Below are 24,304 nucleotides of genomic sequence, written 5' to 3' on the forward strand. Positions count from 1 at the left end.
GGTTCAGTTTATCTTAAAGTTCTGACAAAAGCATTGCTTGGTTGAATTAGGAACATACCTGTTGTGACTAAAATGACCTTGGGAACAACGCGTGTCCCCAGTTGAAACATTGGTCAAATCTTGGGCATGCTTTCGAATGGTCCATTCCGGTTAGAGACATACCTGGATCACAGTGAGAATTTCGAGCCTGTTGTATCAAGCTTCAACATACGGAAATGCATTTCAGCAGTCTGAGCCATGTCAGTGGCTTTCTTGTCCGTTTATCTGAGATTTCAAGAGTTTTTCATTTGATCACATCTCAATCCTTCATTTCTTAGGACGGCCAGGAGTTTGTGTCTCACGGCTGCAGGGAGAAGTGCGAATGCGACGGTGGTACCTTCCGGTGCCGGCCCCTAGAATGCCACTGTCAGTCGGAGTGCACTGCTGATGACTATGGGCAGTATGGCTGCCACTGTGAACATCCATATGTTGGAAATGGCTCCATCTGCACGGGTACTTGCATTTCTCTTCCTTTTCTATAGACACATACATATTTTGCCTGAAAGTAAACCAAGAAGTCTCCATTATCACATGAGGTAAATTAACCCAGTTGGTTTTCCTTATTTGTGAGGACCTTACATCATAGTCAGCAAGCGCGAAGAAATGTTGTGGTTCCCATCGTGTGCCGTCTGTTAGAGGAAAAATTCACCGCACTGTTTGTCTTGTTATTGCTGGTGTCTACATTTTCTTCAAAGACCAAAGGAATAAAATTTTAAAATCAAGGTTTCATTAAAAAAGATGCATAGTTTTAATTGAATAACTTCAATTTGAATATATCCTGTATTCCATATGTAAGCTTCGTAAATTATTTAATGATTTGCCCCTGATTTCACTGAGATTTCTCTGTATTCATATCCTGTGCTTTTCCTATTTGTTTTAGTGGATCCATGCTATAGCAATCCTTGTGTCAACGGGGGCAAGTGTGAAGTTACAGGCAACTTCAGTTACGTGTGTGTTTGCCAGCCAGCCTGGACGGGCATGAACTGTGAAAGAGGTACGTGGCTACCTTTGGGGGGTGGGTACATGTTTCCTGTACTTTCTTCTTCTGAAAATAACTGACAACCGTGTTCATCACACACTGTAATGCCTGTTTGGAAAACCACAGACATAATTGTATGGCATGATAGCTGTAATAAATACTAGCATTTGGGGAATTTACTCATGTGGAAATGTTGGTTTCAAGGCATGTTGGAAAAGGAGTAGTTGTGTCATGATTAAACTCAGCAATGCTTCCATGATTGGTCCTGCACAGTGTTCTGGTAATAAAAAGTCCTCAGTAAAGAGCAATCAATCAATGGATTGAGAACCAATCTAGTGCTATGAATCATCTTAGTTGTCTCATGATTAAACTCAGCAATGCTTCCATGATTGGTCCTGCACAGTGTTCTGGCAATAATTCACTAAATGTAATTGGTCATGAAGTGAGTTTTCTGTTTAGACAGTACTCAGAAAAGAGCAATCAATAAATGTATTGAAAACATGGTTTTCCATGTTTTGTAATAAAAAGGTGTTCTCCTCCCTGAGTGAACTGCACTTGCCACATTGTCTCAGTTTGCAACATTTCTGACGTTGTCATTGGCAGAATTGTGGGTTGGATCTTATGGTACACATAGGTCTCATGGCTATTGACTAACTCCCCTCAAACCAAAGCTACGACCCTTTGGGACTGACATACTTTTCTGGCTCAGTTGGTAGAACGGTAGGAAAGTGATCCCATGGAAAATTACATCTGAAAAATTACAAAAAGTAGAACTCTGAACTCTCTGTTGTCTTTCTTCCAGAGCGCAAAGAGTGCAGTGTGTACGGTAGTCCGCAGCACTTCCGGACATTTGATGGAGCCAACTACAACTTCTTTGGCACCTGTTGGTACACGCTGGCCGCCGATTGTTCAGAGGAGCCCTTATTCAGGGTGTATATCCGGAGCGAGCAGGTGGTAGGAAGACAGGAGCTGACCAAAGTCCAGGAAGTGGTTGTGCAAAGTGGCCACGATGGCCCGGTAAGCAGATGAAATGTTGTTCATTGAGTGTCTCTGCAAGGATTGGAACGCCAAGGGGTGGGATGGGTTACTTAAGTCAGAAAAGACCCCAAGGGGTAAATAACAAAACAGAGGATGGTCAGATGTTACTTTCACTCACTTGTAACTTTTCTTCATCTTAATCCCTGTGTTGAGCCATTTTGAAAGTCTAGAGCATTGGTACTCCTGTTCAATCTTACAAGTGGTGAATTAAAAAGGATACATTCACTTACATGTCTTTCACAATGCTTGAAATTTGTCGACTGTTTAAGTGCGTTGTAGTTGCTTGACCATAGCCGTCAAGCTCTGAAGAGGTTCAGCTCAAAAACTTATCTTAAGAAACAGTGACGATTCTATAAGCAATTTATACTGAGAGTTATCTGGGGTAATGCATCTCAGTATAAAACGCTGCATCCCTGATCCCTGATCTCAAGCCCGCAGTGCCATCATTACTGCAGGCAAGCCTTTTTTTTTCAATGGGGAGTCTGTTTTCTTCCTGTGCAGAAGTTTGGCCTGCATCAGCACAAGAAACTGACCGTGGAAGGGAGACCTGTCAACACTCCTTTTGCGCATGAGGGCATTCATGTAGTGTCAGGCACCCACATGGTGAGTGTCTTACACAGTGGTGAACGTGCATTGAACATGGTCATCATGATCTTTAGATGAGGATATTTGTACACAGTAAATGGATAATTCACATGGGTGTTGTGTTCTAAGCTTAACTTGAGTTCTCAACTCATTAGTTAAGTGATTAGTTGATATATTAATAGATTTAGCTTCCTTCAATTTCCAACCAGGAAAGAGCAACCTGCTAGAGATGTTAATCATAGTTTAAACAAACAAAGAATAGCTTTCTGTAGAATTAGCAGTAAATTTGCATGACCGGATGTATTAGTTTTATCAAGTTTGGCTTTGTAAATTTAATAATCAGTTTAATGAGGGAACAACCAAATGGTCTCAAACTTAAAGAATTGAACAGTGCATGCAATTAAAGGGCTATTGCATCAGAGTTTTTGTAACTTGTAACTGTCTGTAGTAGGCGTTACCTGTCATATTTTTCCACTGCTCCCTACTATGTAGTTGTTGACCACGCCTTATGGTCTGACTGTGCGATGGAACGGGTATTTTGAGGTGGACGTCTGGCTAGACACTAAACTGCTGGCCAATGTGTCGCTGTGTGGACTCTGTGGTAATGCAGATGGCAATGCCGACAATATTCTGGAGGAGACACCGGATGGACGAAGGGTGGGCTGCATCTTTTATTAGCATGCTCAAATCTCAATTCAGTGTTGGGTTTTAAAAACTTTGATTGCCACTTAATACTCTGCAGTGACATGCAACGTTGCTGCAGTAGCGTTGTCGTTGCATTGGCACCTGTTGCTAGAGTAGTTCAGGAACTACTTTTGATGTATCAGATCGCTATAGCAGAGACCAACATTGTTGTTTGGACTCAAAGAATTTCCCACAACTTGGTTGGAATTTCTCTAACCATTATCTAACAACTTCTCCAAGATGAAAATGCAAAATAAACTCAAGGTTTACCCTGTGGTACCCCAAAATCCTGTAAAATCTTGAGATAAACCTCCAGTTACCGAATGCTGAATGTTGCGTCCTCCCTTAGGCCTAATTTTCCCTAAGGAAGGATCCATAGAGTCAAATGTATTCCTACACCAAACACCCTGGGTAGGCTGAACATATTTTGCAAAACTAATATTGTTGAGCCACTGTCTTTGGCATTTTGGTTTGGTTAGGTCAGGAACTCTGTGGAATTTGGGAACAGTTGGGTCGTGAATCCTGAGGAGTGTGAGGACCGCGGGAGTGACGTGGAGAACGCGTGCAATGGGGACATTGAATTGGCCGCAGCACGCTCAACTTGTGCCATCATCGTCGATGAAAATGGTAATGTATCATCAGTTATTGTGGACTTGTATCTTCTTAAGCCAGATCAAACTTGTCTAGGAAACTTTCCATCAAATTGATGATTTTATACTCATCAAAATCCTCTTCCCCTTTCCCCTAGTGAAATTTCATAATTTGCACTTATTTCAGTGATAAATTTGACTCTTCATGTTATTGTTTTGACCTGAGTATGCTAAGTGTTGTCGAAGAACTTGTGAGAACAATTTTGCAAGCTTTCCTTGGGTGAGGCTTAATGAATTTTGAGGAAACCAAAGCCCACTAGTCTTTGATATCTCTCACATGTCGTGTTCTGTCAGATCTCCATTTTGGATTCTTGATGCTCTTGTTTTTCTCCCCAGAAAAAAAATTGCTGTAGACCAGTCAGACAGTCAGACAAGGAGGAATATATTGTGCGTTTGGAGTTTCTTTATATCATCATTCTTTTCTCTCCCAGGGCCTTTTGCCCAGTGTGGCAAGGAGTTGGACTCAATGCTGTTCTATGATAACTGTGTCTTCTCTCTCTGTGCCTCCGGCAACCCTGACAATCGGTCACTCATCTGCGGCAGCCTGTGGACCTTTGAATCGGCCTGCCTGGACCTCTGCCTGGACGTTGGCCCCTGGAGAGCTCCCGGTTTCTGTGGTTGGTTGGCCGGTTGATTCCACTCAGAGAATCTGTTCAGCCATTTTTTTTCTTCTGTTCATGATTTCCTAGTTGTCCATAAAACTTAGATGACTGGAGTTATACATCAAAACTGCCCATGTGTTAATTATTCTACGTCTTCAAATTTATCATTGAGCAATTTCTGTAGATGTATATTGAAACAAAAATCATGTTTACTCTGGAACATCACATAATGTTGGTGTAGTTTTAACAGTTTTACGTTTTAGCAGCTATTAAGAGCAATTTTTCTATTGAAGTGCTGTCACTGATTTTAATATCACTCTTCACTGATGTTTTGGTATCACTCGTCTTTCCAGAACCACCGTGCTCAGATGGTCAGGTATTTGAACCTAGCACCCCTGCGTGTCCCAAGACTTGTTTGGGTGTCATCTTGGAGGCGAGTCTACCTTGCCCCTTCCCGCACCAAGCAGGCTGTACCTGCGCCCCACATCTCTTCCTCAGTGATGATGAGTGTGTCCCCAAAGATCACTGTGGGTGCTTCTATGAAGGGCAGTATCGCAAGGTTAGTGATTTCTTTTATGGACTCTGTAATGGAAGCCACATGGCAGAAAAGAATAATCCCAAGCAAAGCTTGAAATCAGGCCAAAAAAAGTACTTGGACAAAGCGTACTCAGCACAGTCAATTTTGTCCTGCCATGTTGTGGGGTCAAAACATTGTGGGGACGACTATGCCCTCAAAAGCATGGCTTTGATTTTCCTTACAAAACAAAGTGCCCCTTCATGTGGTAATGGGCTGAGCACATCTGCTTTTGAATGGACAGATACCAACAGTGGTTTGGCAGTGTCTGAACTCCAACCATAATTTCACGCTCTGGCAAGTTTGCTTAAGTTCATGATTTCCCATGATTTCTTTAACAGGCATCGGAGGTCTTCATCTCGCATGAATGCGAATCTGTTTGCACCTGTCACCCAGGCAACCGCGTTGAATGCAGGGAGCGAGGATGCCCCAAGGGTGCCTTCTGTGGAGTCAAAGAGGAGAAATACGGCTGTCACTGCAAGCCTGGATATGAAGATGATGGGTGTGGTGGATGCAGAGGTAAATTGAGCCTATGTGAACACCGGCTCATCTTCAAGCTCAATTCATGCTGTTGCTCATGTAGACACTTCTCTTGATCGCCAGGTGTATCTCACATGGATTGCTGTGTACACATCTCTTTCTTGACAGGTTTCTATCTCTGATTTCTACTTTTCTCCCCACTCTGTTGCAGCCAATGCCTGCCACCCTGATCAATGTAAGAACAACGGCACCTGTGTCATCATAGGAAAGGACGATTACCTCTGTCGGTGCCCTGCCGGATATGGCGGTAAAAATTGTGAATCGGGTAAGAGTCAACGCTGTGGTCAGATCCATCACAAGTCCCTGCAAGTCCTTTAAAGGAGGTCTATCACAAGCTATACAGTGGCAATTCAAGTTGCAAGCCATTCAAATCAACTCATAAAAGAGACACAAAAGCTGAATGAAATCTGAAAATCTAATCTCATTGCATTGCTGTTGATCTACCAGAGAAAAATGCACATGCATGTTTTAAATATGCTTTGTTGCTCACAAATGTTAGTCTTTCAATATAAAGAGGTAGACAACATGGAATTTGAAACAAAAAACTGAAAAGGGTGACAAAGTCATTTATTGTTTGACATACATTGCCATCGTGTGATTGGTGGGTCGCCAATCCCATGCCACTGTCTGATTTAGTAAAAATCATCTCTGAGACCATCAGGAACACAGGGGAGGACGAGTTGTGACTTCCCAAGCACACAAACAAAACTTCAGTCAACTTTGGGTCATGACACTTTAGTGTTGTGTCTTGTGTGCTGAACTTGGAAGTTAACAACAGAGACTTGTGTACAAAGAGGATTTATTCAGGCATTACATAAAACAATGAAGGCGATTGGATGTTCTATTTCACTCAGCTTCTCCTTATGAAAAAGGAACTCTTAATCTGTCTCCCCGTTAAATTATTCCTACCACTGCACCCATAATTTGTCATTATTTGTCTATTTTAATGATGGCCATCCCTCCTGTTTGCCCTGCTCTGTATTCAGTTCTTGCCCGGTGCACTGTGTCTGGTGACCCCCATGTGGAAACGTTTGACGGAGTCCGATATCGTTTTGGTAGCGAGTGTGAGCATGTCCTCGTGCACAACGTCTTTGAGCAGGATGTCCCTCAGTTCTTTGTGACCCTGGTCACAGAGAGGTCGGACACTAACCCCAATGTCACATCCATAAAGATGATCAGAATTCTCTCCACTTCCCAGGAGAATGGCTATGTAAGTAGCAGTTTGCACAGACTGGGAGAAATCTCACAGTTACAGGAATCAGTGGGTTTGAAAATAAAATCCATTCAGTTGGCTCATATCAACCCCCATAGAATCAAAATGCCAATCGGTCAGACCTTTTACACTGCACTCTCGATGCTTTGTCATTAGATAGAATTTCTGTACCACAGCCATTTTATTAAGCCATTGAAGAAGTCAAGCGAAGCAGATTAATACTTTTAAAAGCATTCTCCTCATTTCTCTCTTTTTTAAGTAATTATGTTGAAGACTCTGTGCTTCCTTGCTCAAAAGTTTTCTCTGTTTCTATTTTTCCTGTGGTGTGCTTGCATTGTGCCCATTCTAATTTGAATGATAGCCATGATGATTGATTCCACATGTGCCAAGGACATAAATACTTGCAAGCCTATTACTGCCAAAAACCTTCCTCGAAATTCTGTAACGTCTCTGTATGCTAGTAACTCTCAGGGGACATGACTTATGTGGTATATTCAGAAGTGTGATTATTGAATATACTGTGTGACTACGCTCTCAGTGGGCATGGAAGGACTCTTCACACATGCAAAGAACACTATACCACACACACTTGGTGGGCATTTTCTGTCCGTCACCTCATGAAATTATTCACACCTTGGCAATCATAGACATTCATCATGTGTAATATCATTTCTTAGAAATGGAAACTTGGCTTGGCCTCCAGATACAATGACTGTGACAGAAGTCAGTGTGGCATATACCCCTATTACTGAATCTACTAACCTGTTCTACCTTTAACTCCATCTGTCTCATCTAGTATCTTGAAATCCGCCAAGGCCTGATCCTTCTCATCAATGGTGTCCGCGTTATCCCTCCGTTGATATTGCCTTGGTCTCAGATACACTTGAGTGGTTCGTGGTTGGTGAGTAAATATAACGCATTATCAAAAGTCAAGTAATTGGAAAAGGCAGGCGGAAGGATGTTTGTTTTGATTTAGACCCTCTCATTAATATGTTACTTTTGTCTGGCTGAATATTTTAACACTTTTGTTGTTAATGTGTTTTTTCCTATTTACGTCACTGTGTATTCATGGTTGTTGCTAAGGAATAATGGAAAAGAAAGATGGAAACAAAAACAATGAGAGAAACACAAAAGAGAGAAAAGGAGATGAAAAACATCAACTTGGTGGAGTATATCTCAGAATTGACCACCTGCTGCTGAGGAGTGCTTCCCCTCTCCCCCAGGAAATCATTCTGCCAACTCCTTCCCCCTCCCCCAGGAAAACATTCTGCCAACTCCTTCCCCCTCCCCAAGGAAAACATTCTGCCAACTCCTTCCCCCTCCCCAAGGAAAACATTCTGCCAACTCCTTCCCCCTCCCCCAGGAAAACATTCTGCCAACTCCTTCCCCCTCCCCCAAGAAAACATTCTGCCAACTCTTTCCCCCTACCCAAGGAAAACATTCTGCCAACTCCCATGAGTGTATTATTGATTTTGTTTTTCTGTAAGAGACTAGCACAGATGAAAAGGTTGGAAAGAGTTGCATTGAGTTACGATGCCAACAGTAACAGTCTCAATTGTCTTTCTGTGCTTTGTGGATAGATACGGGTTACTCAGTAGCTGCCCAAGGCACCTTTATGTGCCTTTGGATTGGTCACATTGTAGAAGTGTCCGGCCTGACTCAGCCTGAATGCTGCAAGCTAGGACAATCAGTCCACTCCAAATGACAAAGAAACAAAGATTGGAGAGCATGTCTAAAATTACTGATGTTCAGTTATGCTGACTAGCATCTTTACATTACGTGATATTTTTGACTTGCTGAGTTATAGAACACCACATGAAGGTTTGTTATTGCTCAGTTGAGAATTATCCTACCTCTGATATCAATCTGAATTGACAGGTGTTAATAGACCACACCCTTGACCTGGTCTTGAGGTGGGATGGTTATAACCATCTGGATGTATTTGTACATAGCAAACTCGGTGAAGTTTGCGGGCTGTGTGGATTCTATGATGGCAACAACTCAAATGATTTCTTGAAGCAGACTGGCGAATTTGTAAGTAAAGCATAGCATCACATCACCTTCACTTTTTTTGCCCATGAATGTGTGGAAATTTAGGGGAAATTTAGTCTGTTAATTTCTTTACAAAAAGGATTAAATTTGGAACCCCAAAGCTGTTTAGAAATGAAGCATATTCCGAAATTTTTTGAAAAGCTCCAGGATTAACGCTGTGTCATCATGTGATTGTCTTAAATCTAATTTGCAAGTGCTGATGTTGACTTGAAATGTACTTCTTATTGACGTGTGCCTGGGTTTGGTTGTAAATTGAACCAACAGTCACACCATGTAGATATCTGCCAACTTGTGCTGTAAATAATGTGCTTCTATTGTGCACGAGGAATTAGTTTTCATTGTTTTTTGCGTCCTGAGTAAAGTCTTGTACAATTTGGTAATCTCCATTATTTTCTGAAGTCCTAGTTGTTTGCTTGCTTCATGCATTAAATATGATAAATTTGAAAACAGGGAAAAATCCATAGAAATTTTAATTGACACATCAAAATAAAGGTCAAGATCACTTGCTGGAAAATTCAGGGCATTTGAGTTTTATTTTGAGACAAATTTCTATGCAGAAGTTCTTGAAGCCGTTGAAATAAGCAGTGTTAAGAAATGGTAAAGGGGTATCGCAAAGCCTGCTGTTTTGATGGGGCAAAATGCACCATTTTTTAAATGAAAGGTTGATCCTTTATTTAAAAAATGCAGTTATATAGTCCTTCACAAAATGCATCATCGTTAAGGATACTTACGCACTTGTAATTTCTTGGTCACACATATACTTTCCAGACTTCAGATGCAGTAGACTTTGCCAACAGCTGGTTCGTTATTAATAGCACCTGTGAAGCTGCCGTCGAGCTTCCCAACCAGTGTGGTGGAGACTCAACTTTGATGGTTGCTGCTGATAATGCTTGCAATGCCATCAGAGACACCGTTGGTAAGTCCTGAATTCTGCCAGCAATAATATAATTCAGATGACGCACCAAGTAAACCGATACGGGTGTAACACAGAAATGATGATTTGGAGTTCAAAAAATAAAGAATATAATCAGTTGTAGATTGTCTCTATTCTGGACGGTTATTTACAACGATCCTGCAGTGATCAAGAATATCCCATTGGAGAGTACTCTTACGGGTATACAGATAAAATAAATGTGTGTCATTTTGTATGTGGGTGTAAATCTGTGCTTGGAAGGAGATACCCGAGGACAAGCAAGCATTACCCAGTATATGTAGACCATTAGATTGTTGAGGTTGGAACATTTAGTTTGGCTGGCACTTGGATCCCAGATACCCGAGGACAAGCAAGCATTACCCAGTATATGTAGACCATTAGATTGTTGAGGTTGGAACATTTAGTTTGGCTGGCACTTGGATCCCAGATACCCGAGGACAAGCAAGCATTACCCAGTATATGTAGACCATTAGATTGTTGAGGTTGGAACATTTAGTTTGGCTGGCACTTGGATCCCAGATACCCGTGGACAAGCAAGCATTACCCAGTATATGTAGACCATTAGATTGTTGAGGTTGGAACATTTAGTTTGGCTGGCACTTGGATCCCAGATACCCGAGGACAAGCAAGCATTACCCAGTATATGTAGACCATTAAATTGTTGAGGTTGGAACATTTAGTTTGGCTGGCACTTGGATCCCAGATACCCGAGGACAAGCAAGCATTACCCAGTATATGTAGACCATTAGATTGTTGAGGTTGGAACATTTAGTTTGGCTGGCACTTGGATCCCAGATACCCGAGGACAAGCAAGCATTACCCAGTATATGTAGACCATTAGATTGTTGAGGTTGGAACATTTAGTTTGGCTGGCACTTGGATCCCAGATACCCGAGGACAAGCAAGCATTACCCAGTATATGTAGACCATTAGATTGTTGAGGTTGGAACATTTAGTTTGGCTGGCACTTGGATCCCAGATACCCGAGGACAAGCAAGCATTACCCAGTATATGTAGACCATTAGATTGTTGAGGTTGGAACATTTAGTTTGGCTGGCACTTGGATCCCAGATACCCGAGGACAAGCAAGCATTACCCAGTATATGTAGACCATTAGATTGTTGAGGTTGGAACATTTAGTTTGGCTGGCACTTGGATCCCAGATACCCGAGGACAAGCAAGCATTACCCAGTATATGTAGACCATTAGATTGTTGAGGTTGGAACATTTAGTTTGGCTGGCACTTGGATCCCATGCTTATGCAAACTGAATTTGAGTTGGAGAAATGTTGGTATTGAAATTCAGCAGAGTTGAAACCCATTTACAAATTAATGAATTTTTCCCGTGCGTATTGACAAATTCTGATTTGCAGTCGCACCAAAGCAGTGTGTTCAGGGCTCCGTTTTTTGAAAAATTGAAGATAATAGTCAGAGTTCTAGCAAAATGCACGCAGCAAGTCATGTCAGTGCAGTGTACAACCTTCTAGCCAGTTACATGTGATTATGGCTACATGGACGTATGCTACGTTTGGCAAGGATGGTGACCAAAAAGTAAACTCTGAGAGGGTTTACCAACAGTGGAGCACTTTGGCTCTTGTTGATCTCCAACCTCTTTCTCTGTCCTGACAGGCTCCTTGGCTTCTTGTCACGAAGTGATTCCATTCCAGCCATTCTACGACAAGTGCGTCTTTGACGTCTGTAAGTCACTGCCGGACACCTCGGCTCGCTGCTCACACATCCAAGACTACGCACAGAGGTGCATCAATGCAGGGGTGGATGTTGGCTACCAGTGGAGGACAGAAAGAAATTGCTGTAAGCATGGAGAAATCTGACAAAGTCGACACATTGAATCACAAAATATCATTTTAAATTAAACAATGAGCCATCATAATCATTACAAAACTGTACAAATAGTGTACAGGCTCTCTGTTGGACCCGAATTGTTGAGAGGGTTCAGGCACTCAAAACATGAATGAAAATTGCTCCTAGAAAGCGGTGTTAAAGCAACAGACAGAGTGATTTAGAACTGTGTGCGTGTGACTTTAAAAAAGAAGAGAACTTATGTATGGATTAGAACCCTTGAAAATTACTTCTGAAGGAGTTTCCCTGAGGGGACAAGGGCTTATGGATCGGAGACAATTTTATTGACAGAAATTTTAATGTATCCATCTTTACATCATGGAGATGTGTGGCTTAGTGGTTAGGGTTTGTAGCTTTAGGGTTGAGGTTCGAATCCTAGCAGGTGGTTACATGTTGCAACCTTTTGGCATGTCACGTTACCCCTACGTACCTCTTTCCATTGTCGAGTAAAGGGGTACCTGTGAGGGCAGATATGGTTGTTTTGCTCATCTGTTTTTGCCTGAAATGGCAGTGTGGGGGGGCTTGTCTACTCCCCAGGGAGCCGAAATGGTTTCAGAAATATTTATGGCCCGTTAAGCAGGGATAATGACAATATATCGACACTGTTGAGTGATACTGATAACTTATAAATACTGTAAAAGGTTGTCTAGACTCGGCTTCCAGCTCCAAGTCTTTTGCTCGTTTTGATGACCTTACCCTTATTTCATCCTCGTCTTGTTCCTTCTCCTCTTCTCGATCTCCTTCAGTCTCCGAATGCCCCGAGCACTCCCACTTCTCCCCCTGCATCGGGTCTTGTCCCCCGTCTTGTCTGGGTGAACTGTTGTACCAAGACCCGCGACAGTGTTTCCCGTACTGCAATGATGGCTGTGAGTGCGATGAAGGCTACTACCTGAGCGACGACCGCTGCGTGCCGAAGGAAGAGTGCGGTTGTCTCCTCCCTAGTGAAATATCACAATTGACTGTCGTACCAGTATGTATTATCATCAAAGTTGCATTACATTTGTTTGTATGACAGGGATCTGTCTTTTTGATACTTGAGAGCAATGTATTCAGGTTTGTAATTGATGATTTTTTTTTTTACTTTTCAAAAAGTGGTGAAGTTTGTGAAAAATGAACTAGAAAAAAGTCACTTGACTGTAGGCTTACCTTCCCCCAAAGTGCAGTATGACTCCAGTGATAAGTCAATAAGTCCAGTTGTAAGTTAGTTTGTGCTGGCATGATAATTTTGTTCTGTCATTATTGGCATTTTTATACCGTGGTCTCATGAGAAAATGCTCTCACAGTTTATGTCATAAATACCAAAACCAGACTAAAAACACGCACAGGATTTTGGCCTAGAGGTCTTTTCCTGCAGTTTACATTTTTACCTATCATTTTTTCCAACCACACCTGCTTTGGGTCCGACAGATACCATAAAATGGTCCCAAATTGGCCAATGTCAAACTGTTATTTCACACTCTGTCTCTCTGTTTTGAGCTAAGCTTAAAATCTTACTTAATTCAGTCATCATTCTCCCATCGCCTGTCCCAGGTTGGCTTTACCTTCATGTTTGACAACTGCGGAATCCTCTGCAGCTGTGGAGCAGATGGAGATCTGATTTGCTCGAATGCCACCTGTCACAGCGACGCGCAGTGTCTGATCATTGACGGGGTGCAGCAGTGCGTATGCAACGACAGTCTCATTGGAAATGGTTTGGAGTGCAACAGTAAGCACATTTGGGGTTGGAAACTTTGGTGGTCAGATTTGGGCCCTAGGTTATTAATTAAACAGGTTGTCGGATATGTCATTTCTGGAATGTAAAACGTGTTTGTATTCAAGCAAGTTGGGTGTATGAAGGCATCACTTGGCCACTTAGATTTGGAGGTGATGTGTTAAGATTGATGTGATTTACGATGGTGTGATATATTTTCACTCATTGCAGCTCTTGAAGGATAAGGATATTGTCCTCTCTTCCCTGGCAAGACTAGAAGATGATACTTTAAATGCAGGCTTCCCCTTGCCACAGAATGAAACTTTAGACTTGCCTATGTCTTTGATTGTTTAAGCTGCAGGTTTAATAATAATTTATCAGGTTCCTTAGGTTCATTTAGCAAAAGCTAGCACCGTCTGTGTCTGACAAGGTTTCAGATTGACTGAAGGTTCTTGTGAGGGGATCATAGTTCATTAATCTGGTCCAGATCCATACTCCATTCACTTCAAATTATGAACTTCAAATAGACCGTCTTTTATCGACCTTCTTCCTCATACAGTGTATCTGAGGTTAGGTTCAAATCACATCCTTTTCAAATACATGTTGTCTTGTGTTCTCTGTCCAATACAGCAAGTCCTTGTGAAGCAAAGCCGTGCCAGAACGGTGGAACATGCATTGTGGAGGAAAACTTGAGTTACTCCTGCGTCTGCCAGCGGGGCTGGACTGGAACGAACTGCATGCAAGGTAAACTTATCAATTGCCGTTTCTACTTCCTAAATGATATGCAGTCATGCTGGGAAGTCTTGCTTGTGTAGACAGCCGTCCGTGTGCTCGGAAGTCTTGCTTGTGTAGACAGCCGTCCGTGTGCACGCAGGCACGGCTGACAGGTTAAACTGCCACGGACACCCCGATTGATCTCCGACTGACGTTCGGTTTGCACCCACATAGTCTGAAAAGTCGGTGGACTCTTGTGGCAGCAAAGATTGCTCGATAGGTGTGTGGCCCTAGAGGTTTGAAAATTAGGCAGTGGCATTAAGTGACATACAAATGTTGTTCAAATGGCTGTAGTGAGTCAGCATTTGTAGTCTTTGGCCGTATATCAAGAGCAAAAGTTTGCTCCAATCATTTGCCCATTTTGATTGAAATTTCATCCAAAGTTAACCATCTGCAAGTCAACTTCAAAGTGCCAGTTTAATTCTGGGCGACCTTGCTGTTGAATTATTTCAGTCTAGGTGTCAGGATTCAGTGTGGTTTGTTTTGTAATTTGCCATCCTGACTTTCTCTCTTTAATTAGAGGAAATTCATAGCATCTGTTTTTATTTGGTGTGGGAGATACATTTCGTCCTATGAAGCTTACAGCTCGTGCCATTCTCTTTGACCAGAAACGTTGTACTGCCTGACCTATGGGGATCCCCACTACCGCACCTTTGACGGCAAGTATTTTGACTTCATGGGCGAGTGCTCGTACTACCTCTTCCGGCTCTGCGAGGCTGATTCGACAATCTCCGTGATTCAGGTCAATCAGAGAGTGGGCAGCTCGGCCTACACCACCATGAAAGAGCTGATCATCAATTATGGGGGCACGGTAAGGACAGCGCCAAATGTTGGAGTAAATCAGATCACATTGAATGCACCGATGGACTGAAGTTATACCGAGTTAACGAGGGATTATCGGAGAACTGAATGTTTTTATTTTTACTGTTTTGCTCTCATGAAAAGAAAAATTGGTTCTGGAACCACACGTTCTGTATGAGCCCCAAACTTGACCAAAAGAAGGTGCAAGTATCCTACCAATGCAGGCTCCTTTTTTGCTGGTTCTCAAATGAGTATGAACTGCACATGTTGCGTGCATGACACACATCACTACCAATGAAACGAACACTCCTGACCAGTATGGCTCTTTTCAACCAATGAGGGGGTGCTTCTGCTGAAGGTAGATAGGTTAACTAACTAAATGTCAAGGGATGAATTGGCCAGTACCATTTTCACCCAATGCTACCATTTTATTATTTGCTTCTTCTTGGTTTATAGGAGATTAAGCTGGTTCCGGATGTAGGTGTGGTTGTCAGTGATGTTGTCCAGACACCACCTTTTAATGCAACTCCTGTTGTAGAGATCCGTCGTGTGGGCAATTACATTGTAAGGTTTTTTTTATTTGTTAAGCAATTTCTTAACATTTGGATTTTCTCTCAATCTGAGTGCAGATAGAATGGCCCTTTTAAAGTACCTCTGTTTGCAAAATATATGTATGACTGTCATATGTAATTTCTTCTGAAACCATTTCAGTTCTGAAGAAAATCCTCAATATTCAAAAGACAAATTTTTCTGTTTGCCTGAAAAAAAATTTGTTGAATTCATTCAAAACTTGTGACAAAATGTATCCTGTCCTACAGCCACTTAGATTCATTGATGAAGATGCTTTCCCTTTTTTCTGCAGGTTGTAAAAATCCCTGACCAGTTTGATCTGAAATGGGATGGCCAATACAGTGCAGACATTGAGCTGACTGCCGTGATTGGATCCACTCAGTTCTGTGGTCTCTGTGGCAATGCTAACAATAACACCGATGATGATTTTGATGATGGAAATGAACAGACGGTAGGGTGTTGATTTACACTTTATACACAACAACAAGTCATCATACTGCATCAGGCAAACAACAAATTTTGTCATTTTTAACGTTATCACACGTAAAAGAACCCGACTTATAAATATCTAACCACACCACCTTCCAGTCTTTAAGAGAATTCAAGCACATGGTATTTTTAATATATATTTATGTCAAGGTCAGTCTACTGTCACTTCAGTATGCTATATATTTTTGGGAAAGAGGAAATTTCCACCGTTAGCAGGGTATACAAGTTGGTGCTTTCGTTGTAGCTATTGTGAGAATGGGTAACTCTAAGGCTATGGTTAAATTTGACATTTTGTGGCTATGGCTTTAGTTTTTGCCCTTGACAGGCTGCACTAAATAGCCATAGCCAAAGACAGCAGTGCCTATTTGCCTGCTAACACGGCCGTATAATTTGATTGCTTTCATTGTGTCTGAAGCTTTGGCTCTTTTCACTGGTTTCCTTCTAGGTTGATACAGCAGTAAGCTTTGGCAATCGTCAGGTTGTTGGGAACCTACCCTGTCCAGCGAATGCAACAGAGCAACCTAACCAGTGTGACAATGCTTTTGATACTGAGTTTGCTGATACGGTGTGCTCACCGTTGCTTAATTCCAGGGGTGAGTCATCCTTATAAAAGCTCGTCACTTGTCATTCACTTGCCAACGGAAGTATTCTTCAGTGAACTTGTCGGAGGCATGAAAAATGTAACAAAGGGAAGAGGAAAAGTCAAGAAAACATCAACAAAAAGCCGGCGTCAAAGAGTGTGTCATTTTAAGATAAAATGAGAATTTTCACTGCGTTTTTCTTTTCCGTCAGATAACTTCCCATTCCAAGGCTGTTCAGCATCGTCGGCTGAGTTCTATGCGGCTTGCAGGTACGATGTCTGTGCAGCGGTGCTGGTTGACCCAAGCCTGGCTCTGCCCATTGCTTGTGGAGTGGTTGCTACCTACGCACAGCTGTGCCAGGACCTGGGTCACGCTGTCAGTGAATGGAGAAGTGCAATCTCCTGCAGTAAGTCCTAGGCAAATCGTTTATTACAGTGACATTGATGTAAGCTTTTTTCAAAAAATTCATTTTACTTATCATTGCATTTTTCTTTTCAAGTACAAATCAGCTGTGCTGCATCATGTAGTGGTCTTTAAGCACTCATTTTTTGTGTGCACAATTTGTCAAAAATAAAATGTAAGGGAAAAAAGGTCAGATAAAATATTACATGATTGAAAATATATAACATGATATATGTGACCCGCTCTGCAAAAAAGGTAATAAGTCACGCAATGCCAAAACATGTTATAGCCTGTTCTATTTGGAGAGGGCAACATTTCTTTAAATAGCTTCAATAACATTTCTATGTTCAGAATTCGTGACTACAAACATGGACACTGATGAATAAAGATGAAAAATGGATCAGTCAGTAGGAAATCCTACATAGCATTGGGTTTCCAAGCACTACACATTAGGAGCTTTTTCTCGAAAAGTGCTTGTGTTGTATCTGAAAACTTGATATACAAATGTCCATATATCTCCGGAACGCAGTGCACTACAGGGGTCATTCATATATCAAATTGTAGCTTTTGATGTACAGAATCCAGCCATATCAAAAACCCATAACCTGAATCCGGGGACTTATTACTCATTTTCCTAGAGTCGATCACATATACAGCTTTGTTAGAAAAGTTTTAATTTCAACTCGTAAGGTTTAGTTTTGGTTTGTTTTGGTTTCTGTTATTTTTCCATTTTCAATCCAAGTATATGATTTCAGGATGTTCAGAGCACCTGTTTTTCTTGACCTCTCTCGTGTCAAATAGCGCAAGATTGCCCGCGGAATGCAGAGTACTCCCTGTGCGCTGACCCCTGCCCTCCGACCTGTCGCGACCCTGATGGAGACATATCCCCCTGCAACTTACGCTGTGCCGAGGGGTGCACCTGTCGAGAAGGTTTCTACCAGGATGGTGATGAATGCGTACCTCGAAGTCAGTGCGGTTGTCAGTATGATAATGGACAGAAATATCTCCGGGTAAGACACAAATGAACATCTAACTAATCTCTCCTTAGCCTTTTGTACTTCAGTAAGGAGGTTTAAAATTGCGTCAGAGAGGCAGAGTCCTTTGGAGTGATTCCTCACTGACTGTCATTTCCTACATTTGCAGCAATATATGTGTCGGTCTTGCAAGCTTCCGAGGGTTTTGAAGTCTCAGAATAAAATTTCACTCCAGTCATTTTCTTTGTCCAACCAAGTTTAACCCGGTCACTTTTCCTTTTTTCCTGCTTCTTTGATGCCTTGTTGTATAACAATGAATAGATATCCAATACCCAGTAGATTAACAAGCCACAAGCACCTGAGACAGGGACCATAGGTCACTGTGTCAGCAGAACTTAGTCCAGCTCCTTGCCAACCGTTGTTCGCTCTGTCACGAGACTACTTTTTCTGGAAATGAGTTTGCCCTGGACTTTGTTTCAAGGAATGCATACATTAATTTTGTCCATGATATTGATGCCATCTCATCCAAGGCCATGCATCCAAACTGATACCACAAACTGACACCCTGTGTGTTATTGGGGGTGGGGGAGATGGCTAGCATGGTGTCAGTAATAATGGCCTCACACACTGACAGCTGTCAGTAACTCATATACTAAAGTGTACCCCTTGTGGCAGTTTTTCAACCCCAAATAGACGTCCTTGCCAGGTAACAAGGCTCCCTTTATCATTTCAAGCCTTGAGACGATCAACTTCATCTGTGTACCATATCCTCTGGCAAGGGTATTTTATACAATACTCAATTACTCATGCGAAGCAACATATATTCATCTGGTCTCAGTGGTATGAGGCATAAGTCAAGTTTTGAATTTGTCCATGCTCACAATGTTGTTGCCCTTTGGACGCTGCTTGCCTTGCAGTTGAATGACGATTACTACACCAATTCCTGTACCATGCGATGCACCTGCTCCGATGCGTTTGGCGAGGTCATATGCTCCCCTGCTGCATGCCACGAGAATGCCACATGCACTGAAGTCAATGGCATCCAAAAGTGTGTCTGTGATGAGGGATTTGTTGGCAATGGTCAAGATTGCGTCTTTGAAGGTAATTTAAGTTACTCTTTTTTAGCAAATACCTACGAATACTAAACACCTTCAAATCCTGCACAATGTACACATTTTCAAGTATATTCCTGATTTCTGAATGGCCCTCAGGCCTTATTTGTGCACCAGTGCACACACGTGCAATTAATCCTAAAAGAGGTTGGGGACAGAATCTTAGCTGCCTTGAGACATTTTTTCTAGTTTTGTCGCAATGCATTCTTTTGCCCAAGCCCATTGAATAATGTCTTACAATTATTTTGACACCAATTTTGTAAAAATCAGACCAGTTATATCCGCAGGTGTCCATTTTTTTCTGAGATAGGTGGAACAACGATTGCCCAAACACCAAAAGCATACAATGACTGAATTAAACCTTCAATTTTGCAATCATAATGAATGAAGATCAGGCATGGGACAGCTATGGCCTTAGGGATGAGTTGTATCACCTCCTGCCCTGTTCGGGCTAAAACTCCACCTCTTAGGGTGAATATCATCTCCTAGCATTGATACCCTTCAAGATGTGACCATACCTGTGATGGAAATTCTGTTGTACCATGCTGAAGATGTTGGCGCATATTTCTTCACACAGAGTGTGCTGACAGTCCTTGTGCAGAAGGCTCACAGTGTCTGAGGCGAATGGGCGGTAGCCCGAACTACGTCTGTGAGTGCGCCGACAACAACAGGATGGGCCAGAACTGTGATGTCCAAGCAGGTAGGTCTGACACACTCGTGTACTTTAATTAACTCTGTAGTTCCAGCCAGGCCACACAGTTTAATCCTAAACCCCCTGGGGGGGATGTAAATTCATATTGAAACTGGAGGATTGAGGTCTGTTAGGATTCAGGAAGAAAATGATAGCATTTGAATGGAATTATCACCCACTCTTGGTTGTTACAGAGACAGTTTGATTGCCTCTCTCAAGTTTCCTCTTGACTGGAGGTGAAATCAATCTCTTGAAAAGCTCCTTGTGAAGAATCTGTTTTCACTTCATAATTTTCAAAAGCCTGGTCTTTGTATGAAATTTCTATTTTCCCTTGTCTCATTTCTTTGGTAAACTTGTGACATTGATCTGTTATGCTCAGTGTGAGGTGGTCATTCCCGGCATAGAAAAAGACAGAAATCTCTGTAAGCTTTTACATGCATTCTTTGTTGCAACACAGAATACGACGCCCGGTACGCATGTTATGGTGCCGACTGCGCCTCCACCTGGTTCAAATCCCCAAATTACTCACAGCCCTACCCAAATTCCTGGAAGGGTTTCTACCAGCTCTGGGTGCCGGGTGCCCGCTACATCAACGTGACCTTCCCGGAGGCGTTTCAGGTGGAGACCGGGAGGGACTACCTGTACCTTGGTCCGGGCTTCCAATACCCCCTGGGCCTGAATCAAGGTCCCCTGTCCACCCTGCAGGGGGTAATATACCGACTGGATGGCTACACGTCACCCGGGCCCGTTTACATCGAGGGAGATGCCGTGTGGATGTACTTTGTGACTGACGACCAAGTGAATGCTCACGGCTGGCATGCCATGTTGGAAGCAGGTAGGCACCTCAAACTAAGGTATAACACATGAAAAGTGTGAGAGCTTGTCAGGCTGGTGCCTTTGTGAAGTTTATATCACATGGATAGGTGTTGAGGGCAGTCAGGCAGATTCAGGATCATCGAAATACAGGACAACAATGGAACACACGGAGCCCTGGCCCCTATCCGAAACTTGTATTTTTATGTTTAATTAACCTAGATCTGTCACTGAGGGTGGTAATGCCTGCTTATGTGGCATGGCCAGTGTGTTGTCGTTGAGGCTATCACAAGTCCCTGTAATAAGTCCATGAAAGTCATCCAGTCTCAAAGCCAAGTCGCAAGCTTTTCAAATGAGCTGTTACAAAAGCATTCCTTTGGCATTGCCCACTGTGTTACGTATGAGCAGTCTTGGAAATTCGGCTTTTAATAGGACTTGTGAAAGGACATTGAAAGGACTCTGTGATAGACCGCAACACTGCCCAAGACACTGTAAAGGACCACAAAAAAAAAATCCTCCGTCCTGGGGCTCAAGCAAGCGCAAACAGGATCTTCTGTTAGTTTATGTTTACAACCAACAGTAATGCCAACACTGAGTGACTGGAATACTTCAGAAGTAGTGCAGATTTCATTTACTAGCCCACAGACTGCGTGCTTCAACAGAGGAGGCTTTGCTCCCTAGCAGTCACATCTGCCTGCGTGTTGTTTTGCACACAAGTATAGCACAGAATGAGTGCAAGTTGAAAGTGAGCCAATCTTCAGGCTTTCACAGGGGTACCAGGCATGTTGAAGCACAGGCGTTCAAATGATGATGGACAAATACGCACATGGTAGTCTTTGGGAAATTCTGTGCAAGAATTGATTAGACTCGGTTCCGGATGTGGAATCGGAATCACGACTCCACTTAATGAGAATTGGGATCTCTGTAGCGATTGGTTTTATATCCCCGTGATTAGGTACCAGAAAGCACTTTACAAATACAAAAAGGGCTACGTCTGATTTCTTTAAATTATTTGCTTCTACAAAAACAATTTTCAAATGCGAATAGATTTAATGCCTGGTTGATATATTTCATTGGGTGATTCACCATTATGAATGCAACATTTGCCAGTGACAAGAACTGAATGCAAGCAGAATTGTGATTCCTTGATGAAATCAGAATCGATTCCAAAATTGGTGAGAATACCGGAGGTGTTGATTACTGGAGCTGAGTGATTGATTCGCATTTGTATTTGTCCTTCCCTTTTTTTGTCAGAATTTGTGGATCTTCCAGGCACACCAGTTTGCTGGGACGGCAGCGAGACCAGACCCAGTGGGAGCACCTGGGAGTATGGTAAATGTGATGAGTGTAACTGCGCGGCCGGAGCTGTCATCAAATGCTCCTTGGTATGTCCTAGGGGTGCTTCAGCCCAGTTGATCAGATGAAATATTTTGCTTCAAGAAAAGCAAAGTTGAAATCAGCATTGTTGAATCCATCACAAGTAACAGGGTGAACCATGGAAAGCTCACATTTAATTCAGAAAGTTTGTGACTCGGCTTAAAACTCGATGACAAGTGATAGACTTGTGATGGCCTAAACTGCAGCACTTGAAATCAAGTGGCTCAGGCTAGTATAGGTCTATCTTGTTGAGTTTGTCTATGCCTGTCTTTAAACCTCATAACTTTGTTGATTTTGTGTGTGTTTTGTACACGTCCAGTGTAAATACATCGTTGGTACATGTAATGTTGCAGCACCAGGCAAAACAGATATATTGTCAGTGTCATCATCTGCTCAACTGACGTATTTGAAATGTAACAGGACAGATCAAATCAAACCAATGTCTAACTCTCTTGTGCCCCTAAGAATGCTTCTAAGCCGATCTCTTGCACGGAAGACAGCCACTGCCCGGCTAGTTCCACCTGCGTGCCGTCTGACCAGGTTCCCCTTTGCGTGACTGAGCCTTGCAGTGGCATGTACTGCGACGTGGGAACCATTCACGCCGACTGTGCCGAGAACCCCTTCTGTTCGGAAGTGACCGTCTCCGCTGAGCTGGCCTCCATCATACCTGTATGTCATTCTCAGATTTAAGACCGGTTCACATTTCATGTGAACACAAATGCGAGTTTGTGGCATCAAATCAAATACTCGCACTGTGAATTAGCAGAAGTTGAACACATTTGGACTCAAGCACATTTTGCTGTAAATGTCCCCCTGAGTCAAATTAGCTCCTGTTTGACGTTTGCCTTAAGCATGAACTAACCTTTACCCTTCTCTCCAAAAACTAATTCAATAAACATATTTTCCAACTGACAGTTTGAAATGCAAGATTGAAATGTGTTTCCTTGTTTGTTGTTGATCACCCAACAGAGTACCACCCTGACCCAACTCTGTGACAGCCTCATTGCTGCCGCAGAAATTGTCTCAGTCGCTGATTGCTTCACCTTTGAATGCTCCATTCGCCGTGAAGCTCGCAAGAAGCGAGCAGCGTCGGATGACACAGTGCTCGTGGACATCTTCCTGGTGAGTCCAAAAAGCTTCCATTCAAATGTCAAATACTCCAACAAAGTTGGTACTGACCTAACCTGAAAAATGTCACATTAGAGCAAGAGATTTAGAAAAATTGTATTGACTGCCACAGAAACGCTTCCTTGTTGAGACCTCCTTGTCACACCTATTAATGCCAAAAAGGAACATTGTCAAAGGCCTCTGCGGCCACTAACTATTCTTTCATGTTTTGCTCTCAATGAGCGCTCCCCCCCAACAAGAAATGGAAAATGAAAAAAAAAAGCCAAATCAAACAATATAAAAAGGAAGAAGAATATGATGGAAATTGGCCAGTTTGCTGGAAAAAAAGTGTTATTATTTTTTGCCAATGAGTGCTTTGCCAACCTTCAAACTCCCCCCCCCCCAAAAAAAATCATCCTGCCGACATCAATGGAGATATATATTATACAGGAAGTGCATTGTAGGTTATGTCTCTCACAGAATATTTGTTTAATTCTCACTTCCTTTCTCTTCTGCCTTATGTTAGGAGAGTGGTTCTCCTAGTACCGGCTCTGCCGCCCCTGTTTCTGAAGACGGCATGACGCCTGCAGATGCTCTGGCCCTGTCAGTGTACGAAGGGCTGAGTCTACACATATCTGACCCATCGCTGCCCGTCAACATCACCAGTGTAGTCTACCTGGGTCCGAGACCAGCTACCAAGGAACCGCCCACAGACAGCACCCTGAGAGTCACCATCAAAAAGGTCACCACAGGACGTGAGTAGCAACTCTCCCTTTCTTTTAATTCTGAAAATCCCACTGGGTTTGACGTTTTCCAACTCACAGACATTTTGTGTTGCAGGAATTTGCTTTCACTGATTTTATTAGAACTGAATATTGGTTTTACTGTGACTGCCCATGAAATTGTTATTGCGTACAAATTCTTGAAGCAATGTGTAAGTATATGGCAAGGACCAAAGTATCTCGCAGAAATACCACTGACATAGTTGACTGAATGGATAAACCATCCATGCTTTGAGATTGAAGCTGGTGGATTTAAAGCTTCTGTAAATGGAGTTGTTTTAAACTAGTGCTTTTAAAGCTTGATAGGGGTCTGAGGAAGGTGAATTGACCGAGAGAAATATTTTCAATGATTTAAGTCATCAATTCTCCTGCACATGTTGTGACCCCTCTTG

At 42.5% G+C, this 24,304-nt stretch overlaps 1 protein-coding gene across 2 annotated transcripts in view; it reads left to right on the top strand.

Annotated features, from left to right (window-relative positions):
• The window catches only part of LOC110979798 (IgGFc-binding protein-like), a 98,524-nt gene that overhangs the window by 72,268 nt on the left and 1,952 nt on the right, over nt 1–24,304 (top strand). For both annotated transcript variants that reach the window (XM_087133132.1, XM_087133133.1), the window contains exons 77-107: nt 318–492; nt 920–1,033; nt 1,821–2,035; nt 2,558–2,659; nt 3,134–3,298; nt 3,805–3,952; nt 4,407–4,592; nt 4,931–5,136; nt 5,493–5,670; nt 5,843–5,956; nt 6,678–6,901; nt 7,701–7,805; nt 8,783–8,938; nt 9,725–9,872; nt 11,519–11,701; nt 12,496–12,719; nt 13,280–13,454; nt 14,070–14,183; nt 14,822–15,024; nt 15,471–15,578; nt 15,877–16,035; nt 16,519–16,666; nt 16,866–17,060; nt 17,858–18,066; nt 18,948–19,131; nt 19,720–19,842; nt 20,291–20,668; nt 21,901–22,031; nt 22,489–22,692; nt 22,993–23,145; nt 23,657–23,885. In XM_087133132.1, coding sequence (XP_086989258.1) covers nt 318–492; nt 920–1,033; nt 1,821–2,035; nt 2,558–2,659; nt 3,134–3,298; nt 3,805–3,952; nt 4,407–4,592; nt 4,931–5,136; nt 5,493–5,670; nt 5,843–5,956; nt 6,678–6,901; nt 7,701–7,805; nt 8,783–8,938; nt 9,725–9,872; nt 11,519–11,701; nt 12,496–12,719; nt 13,280–13,454; nt 14,070–14,183; nt 14,822–15,024; nt 15,471–15,578; nt 15,877–16,035; nt 16,519–16,666; nt 16,866–17,060; nt 17,858–18,066; nt 18,948–19,131; nt 19,720–19,842; nt 20,291–20,668; nt 21,901–22,031; nt 22,489–22,692; nt 22,993–23,145; nt 23,657–23,885 — 5,356 coding nt within the window. The remainder of the gene's footprint in view (nt 1–317; nt 493–919; nt 1,034–1,820; nt 2,036–2,557; nt 2,660–3,133; nt 3,299–3,804; nt 3,953–4,406; nt 4,593–4,930; nt 5,137–5,492; nt 5,671–5,842; nt 5,957–6,677; nt 6,902–7,700; nt 7,806–8,782; nt 8,939–9,724; nt 9,873–11,518; nt 11,702–12,495; nt 12,720–13,279; nt 13,455–14,069; nt 14,184–14,821; nt 15,025–15,470; nt 15,579–15,876; nt 16,036–16,518; nt 16,667–16,865; nt 17,061–17,857; nt 18,067–18,947; nt 19,132–19,719; nt 19,843–20,290; nt 20,669–21,900; nt 22,032–22,488; nt 22,693–22,992; nt 23,146–23,656; nt 23,886–24,304) is intronic.

The sequence above is a fragment of the Acanthaster planci genome, linkage group LG02 (genome assembly GCF_054643075.1).
Source record: "Acanthaster planci isolate LZ-2023a linkage group LG02, COTS_SCS, whole genome shotgun sequence".
Lineage (NCBI taxonomy): Eukaryota > Metazoa > Echinodermata > Asteroidea > Valvatida > Acanthasteridae > Acanthaster > Acanthaster planci.